Source organism: Eptesicus fuscus, chromosome 17 (assembly GCF_027574615.1).
Source record: "Eptesicus fuscus isolate TK198812 chromosome 17, DD_ASM_mEF_20220401, whole genome shotgun sequence".
Taxonomy (NCBI): domain Eukaryota; kingdom Metazoa; phylum Chordata; class Mammalia; order Chiroptera; family Vespertilionidae; genus Eptesicus; species Eptesicus fuscus.
In genome coordinates, this window is record NC_072489.1 from 55,970,887 (window position 1) to 55,982,488 (window position 11,602).

General features: G+C 57.2%; 1 protein-coding gene across 2 annotated transcripts; it reads right to left on the bottom strand.

Annotated features, from left to right (window-relative positions):
* Positions 1 to 690: 690 nt before the first annotated feature.
* LOC114232532 (toll-like receptor 4) lies at positions 691 to 6,189 on the bottom strand. Of its 2 annotated transcripts, XM_054729237.1 has the most exons (5): positions 6,013 to 6,189; positions 3,625 to 4,138; positions 3,460 to 3,544; positions 2,886 to 3,087; positions 691 to 1,289 (listed from the first exon to the last, which is right to left on the bottom strand). In XM_054729237.1, the coding sequence occupies exons 2-5, from the start codon at positions 4,084 to 4,086 to the stop codon at positions 1,199 to 1,201; spliced, it is 840 nt and encodes a 279-aa protein (XP_054585212.1). In that variant the 5' UTR covers positions 4,087 to 4,138; positions 6,013 to 6,189; the 3' UTR covers positions 691 to 1,198. The 2 variants fall into 2 exon arrangements, with proteins under 2 accessions (XP_054585212.1, XP_054585211.1); XM_054729236.1 differs by having other exon boundaries at positions 3,460 to 4,138.
* Positions 6,190 to 11,602: the final 5,413 nt, after the last annotated feature.

An 11,602-nucleotide genomic window follows, 5' to 3' on the forward strand; every position in this document is an offset into this window, starting at 1 on the left:
GCCTCATGTCCCCCTGAAGAACTGGGTGGGACTGTGAGCTGGGCCCTGGGCACCCTGGTTCAGGAAGGTGGGGGGGGGGGGGGGACCTGCGCGGTGGGCCTGGGGGTGAAAGGCACCCGCACATAGGGCCTTGTGGTCTCTCTCTCCGCGGCTACAGTACAATAGCTTCACCTGCATCCAAGGGAGCTTCCAGGCCTGGGGGGGCAGAGGGCGAAGGTCTGGGCAGCCTAGGAACAGTGGGTAGTGTCAAGGAAGTGGGCTGTGAGGGAAACCGGGGCACAATGGAGGCGAGGTGGGTAGTGGAGTGGGAACAAACTTGGAGGTGTGAGGAGGAGGATGGTTCTGGGGGGTCAGGGAAGGCTTGGCCACGCACAGGGTCCTTAATGTTTGGGCTCCTATCCATCCATCCAGCCAGCCAGCCAGCCAGCCAGCCAGCCATCCCTCCATCCCTCAGTCTATCCATCATTATCTATCATCCCATTCATCGACCTGTCTGTCTATCTGGCCTGTGTCATTTCTCTAGCTTTCATTTATCCAAAGCTTTTTTCTGAGTCAATGGAGAGGCAACTACTTCTTCAACACTGAGACACGCAATTTGCTCACCTGTGGGTCTCACCGGTGAGGTGCGTGGTGTGATATCGGGGACCTTGAGTCCAGCTCACAGCCCAAAGGAGTCTCTTGACGAAGGTGTAAGAGCAGGTGAGGCTTTAATAGTGTCAGATAAAATGCCAAAAGTCAAAATACACGATTCTTACACATAGAGTGTGTCCCAGGTCCATGGGCTCCCTGGCGAGGGACCCGATGATGGTGGCAATGGGTTCAAGGAAAATGTGAGAAACTCCTTGTGTTCATCTGAGAAGAGACCGGGACCCTCAGAGAGAGACCACGCTGGGGCAGTGGCACAGGGGGACCCGGGGCCTTGGGTCATCCATTTATGGTCGGACCCTGTGCTGCATGTTAGTCGTCTACAAGCTGACCTCACCTGGCCGCCTCCCGCTCTGCTTCCCCACTTCCTGTCACACCCTCCACCCCTTCACAGTAAATCACAAGCGCAATCCTCAGATGCCCATGTCCTCAAGGTCGTTTCAAGGTTACACGCCCTTCTTCACCAGGCAAACACTCACTAGGGCCGGGCCTGGGGACCCAGGGATGGGAGCCAGGAGGTGGAGCCCCGTCTCAGGTCAGTCATCACAGCCCCTCACGGAGGTGGCTGTCCCAGAGACACACGTCCGCTTGTCGGGTCAGTCCCCAGCCCGGAGCAGGCTCTCCTGCAGGCGCCTGGGAAGCAGCTTCGGGAAGAAAGAGGAGCCTGGGTCTCTGGCGGGGGGTGATCCAAAGCTCTGAGGGGGGTGCAGCTCAGAACCTCCTAGAACTGCAGGTTCCTGTGGGACTGGGCAGGTCACACTGTGGGTCGCATGTAGGGGTCACGCTGAGAGGCCACATGCCCAATCCCACAGGAAGGTCACTGCCAGGGCGGTGGGACGGTAAATGAGGAACTACATGTGTGACTCTGCAGCTACTGCCTGGACCTGTGCCTGTGGGAGGGGGTGAGGGTCAGTTTAGGGCCCTGCAGGCAGCGAAACCACAGAGCCGATGAGCGACTCCCACCAGCACAGCATCTGGCCAGGGCCCACCCAAGGCTCCCCAGGTTGCTAGGGAATCTGCCCAGCACCGGACTGCAAGCCTGGCAGGTCATCACCTGCCAACTGCTCTTTCACAGAGGGCAGCCTGCGGCCCACGTTACCCCGGGGCCAACCCTCACCTCCAAGGTCCTGCCTGTGCTTGGGCCAGAGCAGAGAGGGGTCTTGGGGAGAGGAGTGAAGCTTAAGGTGTGGGGATCTCACTCTCTGGGAGGCGCAGCTCAGGGAGGGCTCAGCCTGCTGCTGCTCCCTGCTCTGTCCCCAACGTCCAGAACCAGTTCCTAGTTACCTCCCGGGGATGCTGCCTGTTCCTGTGGGATGACTGGCAGCAGCAGCGAGGATGAGGATGCTGGCGCCGCCATGCTTGGCCACGGTTCTGGGAGGTGCTGCTGCAGCCCCCGCACACCCTCCCCAGAAGGGCGGATGAAGACAGGCTGGGGTCTTTATTTCAGGACCCGAGGCCATGCAGAGCAGCAAGGGCTCACTGGTCTGGAATCAAAGGCCACAGACGCCAATCTGACCAGGCCCAGTACAACCCAGGTCTCCCATTTCCAGCCAAGGGTGGCTGTGGCTGGCACCCTGCAGGCGCTCAGCACTGAAGGCAGGAGCTCAGTGTGTGTGTGTGTGTGTCTCTGTGTGTGTGTGTGTGTGCATGTGTGTGTGTGTGTCTGTGTGTGTGTGCATGTCTGTGTGTGTGTCTCTGTGTGTGTGTGTCTGTGCATATGTGTCTGTGTCTCTGTGTGTGTGTGTGTGTGTGTGTGTGTGTGTGCATTTCCAAGTCCCTGGGGGTTGACCTGTTCCGGTTGACCTGTTCCCATCTCCGTGTCCCATTACAAGGAGCAGTGCCTGGAGGAGCTGCATTCTGCTCTGGCTCCTGGATACTAACCGGACATCCAGAGCGGGGCAGTGACTGTCTCCCCGAGGGGTGGGCCAGTCCTGGGGGTCCCTGAGGGTTCTTAGGCGAACACACTTCTTCCCTGGCCTCCTCTCAGGTAGTTTGACCAAAGTTCTCCCCCACCCCCGAATCTGTCGGGACAGGGCAGGACACCAGGCCTGGTGGGTTGACAGCAGTCACCTCTGCCCTCAGAGCAGGCAGTGCAGGCTGCCCTGCTTGGCACCGCTGACCGGAGGTGAGAGGCAGCGCACCAGGCAGGCTCACTGCGGCCACGCCACAGCGCCGGCCCGGGGCGCTGGATGTCCACACTAGGCCCTGCCTCAGGCCCTCCCGCTGCCACGTGGGCTAACCTCTCTCCAGCCGCACAGAGACGTACTGGCAGAAACACAGGCCGGGCTCCAGGTGGCCCCGAGCGGCCGTGGTGTCCTCGCAGTGGGGGAAGTGTGCCTGCACCAGGCAGCACGCGTAGGCACTGGAGAACTGCAACAGGGCCTCCCGGAACAGGGCCTCGCCCTCGGGGGCCTGGAGGAAGGTCCGCCTGCAGTCCTCCAGCTGCACGAACACGAAGGACAGCTGGTTCAGGGTCTCGCAGCCCATCAGCACCGAGTGCGGCGCCAGCAGCAGGTTGGCCTCCCCCACCCTGAGGCCCAGCTCCTGCATCTTCCTCCTAGAAAACCTCCTGAACCAGCACAGACTGTTCACTCCTAGGACCACGGCGAGGAGGCAGAAGAACGTAATGTTGGTCATTATTAGGAACCGCAGACCCGGTGTGATGGGCTCGAGCCCAAAAGGCACAAAGAGAAAGATCGAGACCCCGAAGAGAAGGAAGAGGAAGATGCTGAGCGGGACCCTGCAACCCAGATAGCGGAGGCAGGACCTGGGGGACTGTACCCCATTCAGGATGCCCACAGCATGCTTGTATACCTCGGGGTCCGGCAACACCTCCTTCAAGGGGTCTGGGACGCTCAGGGTGCTGAAGGTCCCCACCTTCCACGAGGGCAGGCTGTCCCTGTTGACACAGTTCAGGGTCAGGAGGGTCTTCCCGCTGTACAAAGAAGGGACCGGGCGCGGGCCGGGCAGGGAGCGCACCATGCAGTGGCTGGGGGTGCACAGCAGCTGCGCCACCTTGCTGTAGAAACGGCTGTCCACGGCCTCCAGGTAGGTCAGGTGGCTGAGGTGCAGCGGGACCTGGCAGGGCCGCAGCAGCACGGGGATGACCGGCTTCCTCTCCAGGCAGTAGCCAAAGAGTGACAGGTCGGCCTCGAGGAGGCACCACCTGCTCTGCACAAAGTCCTGGCTCAGCACCAGCAGCACCTTCTGGCTCTGATGGATGCACTCAGCCATGTTCTCCAGGATGTTCCTGCCCGGGGTGAAGTCCCGCTCGTGCAGGCAGACACGCAGCCCCGCGTGGTCGGCTTCCAGGCGGCCGATGAGCCCATGTGTCCACGTGGCATCCATGCTGCTGTAGCTGACAAACAGGTGGAACTTCTCGCCGGGCTTCAGCGGGGGGATGGCCATGGCTGCACCTTTGTCCTCAGAGCTGGAATCCATAGGCGCTGCCCCTCAGCTGCTTTTGTTCTCCCACAGAGAAAACCACCCCCGGCTGCAAGAGATCAGGACAGACTCATTATGCAGAAAGACAAGGCCAACCAGCCATAAAGGTGGAACCAGGTCCACAACCGGCTGCAACCAGCCTGGGCAGCCACACACAACCCCTGTGGTGCCCTAACAGCTGGCCCTGAAGCATAGTAACCTCCATCTCGGGTAAAAACTGCTGTTTAAAATTTTAACTCTGCTATTCTGGCTTCTGTAAACGCTTGCTTGCTTAAATAATAGGGAAAATAAGACTACTCCCATTCCAGAGAGGCCATAAACTAATGCCCCAGAGTTGTCAGTGCTAGCGCCTGGTCAGGCCTTGAGCTATGGTCTCTCAGCCCTGTCCCAGCAAACAGGAGTTTTTTCTCAGAAGGTCTGGAAGTCTCATTCCAAATTTGGACAACAAAGAGCTGAAAAACATATAAATTGGAAAGACTTCCACCATATTGGGCCCCAGAATTTGAGAAGCAAGAGTTCCTCTGGGCCCGCTAGCGCTAGCGGGAATGAACAGGACTCCAAATAAATTTGGCTGATTGATTAAGGCGTCTTCTGATTTACAATATAACAGCCCCAGTCCCCAAGCAGCTTTGAGGAGGCAGCCTCTGCTGTTCTCACCTGGTATCTTCATTCCTGTCCACAAGACATTTGACTTTGAAAGGGGTGGGCACACAGAAACCACACTTTCCAGTCCTTTCTTTTTCCTCCGATGTGACTCATGAGGTCCTGGGAGGTTGCTATAGACTGAATGTTTGTGTCCCCCACCAAATTTGTACGTTGAAATCCTAACCTCCGGTGGTGGTAGGAGGTAGGCCTCTGGAAGTTCATTAGATCCTGGGGTGGGGCCCTCAGGATGGGATAGTGTCCCTGTAAAAGAGGCCCCAGGGAGCTCTCTCACCCTCTCCCTGTGAGGACACAGCCAGGAACCAGGAGGTGGGCCTCGCCAGAACCCGCCCATGTGGGCACCCGGAGCTCAGCTCTCAGCCTGCAGAACTGAGGAATGAATGTTGTTGCCTAAGCCGCCCTGTCTGTGGCTGTTAAGGAGCCCAAGCAGACCGAGACAGGACCTCCTCTAAGCACTTGCTCTGGGAAGAGCAGTCACACCTTCCAGAAAGCACTAGAACTTTCTCTACACAGCTCAAGACCCTTGAATAGAGATTCTGCAACTCAAACCCTGTGAGCGGAGGGCTGAGCTTGAACTGCCTTAGTTGGGGTCTGTCTGCTTGTCTCCCCAGGACTCATCGCTGGGGGCTTGCTCAGTGGACCCCGCCAGTGGTCCTGGGTTCAGAGCCAGCTCCACAGGCACAAGGCAGCGATGACCTCACTCTACCTGGTGGTCCCCAGCTGAGAACCTTCCCCACTTAGGCGAGCAGCATGGAGTCACTAGGACTGCTTGGCCAGCCCTTGCAAGGGCCCCCTACCCTCTCGCCGGCCCCCTAGGGAAGCAAAGGAGGAGGAAGCCCATCTGCCCATTCCCCACTTCCCCGGGGTCCCTGACCCCCACCTGCTCTATCTGGTGGCCAGGAGGAAGGCTCCTGCATGGGTAGGGATGAGGAAGGGACTCAGTCCCTTAGCCCACGCAGCACACACAGCACACACAGCACACACAACACACACAGCACACACAGCCGAGCAGGAGTCTCTGCAAGAGGCCACCCTTTCTGCCCAGTGAGCCCACAGGCCTTGGGCACCATTCCTCTGACCCTCACCCTGTCCATTCCAAGAGGTGAGCGTCAGGTGAGCAAGGCTCTGAGGGACACGGCCGGAAAGCCCTCCCTTTGCCAAACAGTCGAGTGGGTAAGAGCAGTCGAGTGGGTAAGAGCAGGTACTCCTCACCCATGTCCCAGCCTCGGCCCCCCGCAGCCCTCCACACAGGAATCTCACCAGATCAGGCGCAGACTGGCCCCGAGTGCGGAAATGCCACAGGCTCTCAGGCAGCAGCACTGCCCACCGTCACTTCAGTCCTCAGAGCGCTAGTGGGCAGCCAGGGACCCTCCCCCGGAGCTGTCCCACACAGAAGGATGTTTGTGAGCTACGCTTTCCAGAAACCTCTCTGCTGGAACTAAGAGTGGGAAATGAAAGAAGGAAGTGGACCATGGGAGGGGCCCGTATGGGAAGGGGAGGAGTCTGGGAGAAGACAAAAGTCTGCCTCCGGCCCAGGAAATCTGACTCAAAGTGGCCAGGACGCTCTCAGAATCTGTCTGCTGCTGAAGCTGGGCGTTCCCAGGAGGAGGCAGGAGGCAGGGACAGGAAGGGCCACTGGGAGCCGGGAGCTCCTGGTTGGGTTCAGCGGAGCATGTTCAGCCAGGATCAGGGTGAGAGTCACCCCCCCCCCCCAACTGTGTCCCCAGGGCTGGCTGCATCCAACAAGGGAAGATTCTGGGTCACCCTCCCCAAACAGCCATATTCCGGGGTCCAAGAACAGGCAGCAAGCAGCCTCCCCCAAACCCATCCACAGCTTGTAACCTGCCTCTTCACCAATTCTGCTCAGTCACCCAGGGGATGGGCCATCTATGTCCCTCTGGGCCCTGCCTCAGTTTCCTCATCTGTTCTGCAGAGGCTGATGGGGTCCGAGGTGGTTTCCTAGTAAGCCTGCAGGCATCCAGGGAGGAAGGGAGGGAAGCAGCCTGGTGGGAGGGGGGCAGGGGTGACGTCAGGGCAAGGCGTCACTGCTCTTTGCTCCAAGCGTAGGGTGGCTGGGGCATAACTCACAGGCTCCAGGGTGGGTGCGCACCAATGGCTCCGTGAGGCGCAAGGCTGCAGGCGAGCACCTTGTGGGCCCTCTCCACTGTGGATCTGGTAGCCCCACCTGGACCCAGGGACAGATTCTGGGGATGCTCTGGGCCCTTGGTCCTGGTGGCACAGACATGGGGACATCCTAGAAGCCCCTCCCCCGGCGGTTATGCAGAGATATGGACCAGGCAGCTGGATCTGCGGGGCCAGGTCCGCCAGCTGCTGAGTGAACCTTGCAGCCAGAGAGCCTGTGGTGGGGGGCGGCTCTTCATGGGTTCACTTGGAGCCAACACATCCCCCTTGTGTGCTGGGTACCAGGCCTAGCAGGTCCACTGGTGGGAAGGTCCGGGACCTGGGTGGGGCAGAGGCATTTTGAAGTGAACAGAAAGCCCCTGGGGGAGGCTGTCCCCTCTGACTCCCCTCCCTCACGAGTCCCATGTTCTGGGACAAGTCCCACCCTGCTGCGGGGTGAGAGGGGTGGGCATTGTCAGGTTAGGGCAACCATCCCCACATCCATCCTAACACACATGAGTTTGTGTGCTTTTGTGTATGTTGGAAACTTTTCATAATAAAAAATACCTTAGCCCTGGCCAGTTTGGCTCAGTGGATAGAGTGTTGGCCCTGGGACTGAAGGGTCCTGGCTTTGATACTGGTCAAGGGCATGTACCTCGGTTGCAGGCTCGATCCCCGGCCCTGCTCGGCAACCAATTGATGTCTCTCTCTCACATCGATGCTACTCTCTCTCTCTCTCTCTCTCTCTCTCTCTCTCTCTCTGTCTTGCCCCTTCCCTTCCACTCTCTCTAAAAATCAATAGAAAAATACCCTCGGGTGAGGATTAACTAAAAAACAAACAAGCAAACAAATACCTTAACAGGAAGCAGGAGTGATGAGGAGGGGGAAGGGAACCGGAGGGTGGGGGAGTGAGATGGAGGCAGTGATGGGCCAGGTGCTTGGGGGTGAGTGTTGGAGAGTCTGGCTGGTTACAAGGTGCACAGACATCTCTCGACCCAATTGGACGTGAGCCTGAAGCCGAAACCTGAATGGAGGTGCCAGGCTGCTTCCCTGTCTCAGCTGCCAAGAGCTGCTTCCATGGTCCTGGGAGGTCAGAAGATGCTGGGACTGAAGCCATTGCCGGAAGCTGAATTCCCAGAGGTAGTACTTCCCGGGATCAGGCGGGGCGGGCGGGGGGGGGGGGAGGGGGGGGGAGGCTGGACTGGAGAGAAAATCCACGGCAGCAAAGGCCGCGGCGGGCTCTCCTACAGGCCTCAGCCCAGGTCTGGGGGCTGGAAGCTGCAATCACAGTGGACCTACGTGCAGGGCTGGGTTGTAATTGACTGTGTGGCTCAGCAAGCAAGCGGTCCTGGGTCCCTTCTCGAAGAGCGTGGCCCTCCAACCACTCACGGCACAGGATTCTACCGCGAAGCCACCCAGATGTGAACTCACAGCCAACGCCACAGAACATATAAGCAGGAAACGAAATTCAGCAGGAACAGCCAACTCAACAATCTTCAGAAAGTGAAATTAGAGGTTTTACAGATGAAATACTTGTGTTTAAAACCTTGAGAAATAAAAGAACTGAAAATATGAAGCAGGGTCAAATGCATTTAAAAAAAAAACAACCAGGCAAATTTGAAAAAGAATAAAACACTTTTTAGAAATAAAGAAAATATATTTGCTGAAAACTAAACACAAGGACAGTTAAAAACCATTAAATACGGCTGGAGAAAAAAAAATGGGGATGTGAAAGGTACAGCTGATGAAATGGCCCAGAACGCAGCGTGGGAGACAGAGACAAAAGATGAAAGATGTAAGGAGGGTAGGAGACCAACAGATCGCATTGCAAACATCAGGCCTATTTTTATGGGCGTTCTAGAGGGGGAGAAATTAGGGAAATAGCAATATTTGAAAAAGTAGCTGCTAATAACTTTTCAGAATTACTTTAAAAAATTGACCTGTATTTTCAAAAAACCACCACCTATCCCAAACAGAAATAAACAACAGAAATAGTGTTCAACTTCCAAGCCACAGGCAGGGAAATAATTATTTTTTAAAAGTATCTAAAGAAAGCAGAGGAGGAGGAAAAAAGAAGCAAAGACACAGTGGAGCCAATAGAAAGCACAAAAAAAGATCACACAGCTAAATCCACATAGGTCAGCAATTATATTAACTATAAAAGGTATTTGATATACCAGTTAAAGCAGAGAGATTGGCTCAGATTGGCTAACAAGTAAAATTCAGCTACATGCTTTTACCAGAGACCTGCCTTAAACACAGAAACAGAACAATAGGAAGTAAACTGGGCACCTGTCCAAGAGCCTACGGGCCCGTCTCAGAGGGTGCATAGTAGTCAAGCGCTGGACGAGGAGCGGGGGCCAGGCAAGGGGCAGCTGGAAGGACGGGGTCATGGGGAACCAGGCCTCAGAATTGGGGGACTCCCCTCCTTGCTGGGCACGGGAAGTGAGATTCCCCCTTTACTCCCTGGTCTCAGAGTCAGGGTGGAGGCAGGGCTGGTAGAGGGGTGGGGGCTGGGAAGCTACCGGGAAGGGGTCTGCAGAAGGAAGGACTAGGACAGAGGGTGACTCGGCACACGGTGTTCTGCAGGGTCCAGAACACATTCCGTTCTACGACACGGCTCACAAAATTAGATGGGGTATTACAATGGCCGGAAAGTGGGATCCAGCCCTAACCGGTTTGGCTCAGTGGATAGAGCGTGGGCCTGTGGACTGAAAGGTCCCAGGGCATGTACCTTGGTTGTGAGCACATCCCCAGTAGGAGGTGTGCAGGAGGCGGCTGATCGATGTTTCTCTCTCATCAATGTTTTTAACTCTCTATCTCTCTCTCTTCTTCTCTGTAAAAAAAAAAAAAAAATCAATAAAATATATTTTTTTAAAAAAAAGAAAGTGGGATCCATCCTGAGGCCTACCAACTGCTCCAGGGCAAACAAAATGTGGAAAAGCCACACCATGCAATAGCTGGGAGCCCTGACACCTGCTGTGCGTGCATGCTGGGAGCCCTGGAAGCAGCCAGACACAAAACAACCACAGTGTCGGAGTCCATTTACAGGAAACGTCCAGAACAGGCAAGTCCGAGAAGACCGAAGTAGTAGGTTCATGGTCACCAGGGGCTGGGGGAGGGGACGTGGAGTGACAGCTGATGGGGATGGGGGTTCTTATCAGGATGACGAAAGTATTCTGGAGTCAGAGCCTTGTAAAAGCCACTGAAATGTATACTTTAAAAGGGTAAGTTTTATGGGTATATTACATTTCAACTGAAAGAAAAACACAAAACACCCAAGATGGCACATGAGGAAGAAGTTAGTGGAGCCCTCGGGTAACCAGAACCTTGCGTGCCACCGCTGGTCGCTGGCCGCTGATCACGTGCAGGGCCTGGGAGATGCTGACCTTGCAGATGCTGCTGGAATCCAGGGAGAGGAAGTGCCACCTGCTGGAGCCCAGCCGCCAGGCCCTCGGAGCCTTTCCGTGTTTTCTTAAAACTGAGCCAAGAGGGCTCCGCCCCCAAGGGATGGGCTTTGTGTTTCTGCTGGGGTTGCAATTCTCCTCTGCTTCCCCTGGCCCTCCTGACCTCAAAAAACACCCCCCCCCCCGCCCCGGGCTTGACCAGCCTGTCCATCCTCGCCTTGAATCTCCTTGACCCCTCCCTCCCGAGGTTGGTGGTCACCCCTCCTCATTAAGGCTGGACTGAGATGACCTCAGCCCGCGGCTCTCTGGGCCTCTTTGAACAGTGTCTGGACAGCCACAGGAGCTGCAGGGGCCAGGTAGTGGACCCCACTGGCCTACAGGACCCAGAACTGGCTCCCCCTGGGCTCCCAGGGCCCCGTGGCCCCTCCTCCTCCGCACCCCTCACTTCCAGGGCTGCAGCCACACCACGTGCTCTGTCCCCAGGTTCACCCCCTCGGCCAAGCCTCCATTCCCTGTGCTGGTGCCCTCCCGCTCTCTGCTCCCGGATCCCAGGTTCAGCCTCGGAGTCAGGCCCCACAGTATCTCACCCTACCCGCAGCATGGGTGCTGCGCCCCAGCTCCCTGGCCCTGGCTGGCTGGGCCCCATGAGGTGGACACTGCGTCTGTCCCTCCCCCTTCCCCCAGCCCCGCCCCACTCAGCGCTGCCTCCCACTTTCTGGCTCCTGAGGAGCTCTCGCTGTGGGGAGCTGGACACTCACTTCCTCTCTGTTTTCAAGGCCACAGTGGGGTGCTGCCCCAACCCCAGGTCTGGCATTTCCTGGCGAGCAGGGCAGCACGAGTCAGCTTTCGGCCAAGCAGGGACGCTGGGCACTGGGCTGGGTGTCCTCCCTAGCCACAGCCCTGGGGGCACAGAAGGAGCCCTGGGCAACAGAGAGTGGGGGTGTCCCTCTCGGCACTGGCCCTTGGTCTTTCTCCTGGGGAAGACTCTCCAAGGATTCATGCCAAGGATTCAAGGACGTCTACTGCCCTACCAAGGTGCCACGTGGACACCTATGGCACCGTGTCCGAGTGTAGGACAGGTAGGGGGACAGGCCAGGCCCAACCCTGAGGTCAGAGGACAGGAAGGACATGAGGGGTTCCTTGTCTGTGGGCCCCAGCACTGTCCTGATGCACCCCCTGGGCAGGTTGGTACCGACCAGAGCAGGGCCCCATGAGTCAGAGTGCAACTTTAGAAAAACTGAAGCCCTAACCAGTTTGGCTCAGTGGATAGAGCATTGGCCATGGACTAAAGGGTCCTGGGTTGATTCCGGACAAGGGCATGT

What these genes read in the sequence shown, in the direction of transcription:
- LOC114232532 (XM_054729236.1), bottom strand. Translation starts at nt 4,086, where the DNA reads ATGGATTCCAGCTCTGAGGACAAAGGTGCAGCCATGGCCATCCCCCCG. An exon ending in AGGTGTTGCCGGACCCCGAG is followed by an intron (nt 3,088 to 3,459) that starts GTATACAAGCAT and finishes GTGTTCGTGCAG; the next exon opens with CTGGAGGACTGCAGGCGGAC. An exon ending in CTCTGTGCGGCTGGAGAGAG is followed by an intron (nt 1,290 to 2,885) that starts GTTAGCCCACGT and finishes TTCTTCCCGAAG; the next exon opens with CTGCTTCCCAGGCGCCTGCA.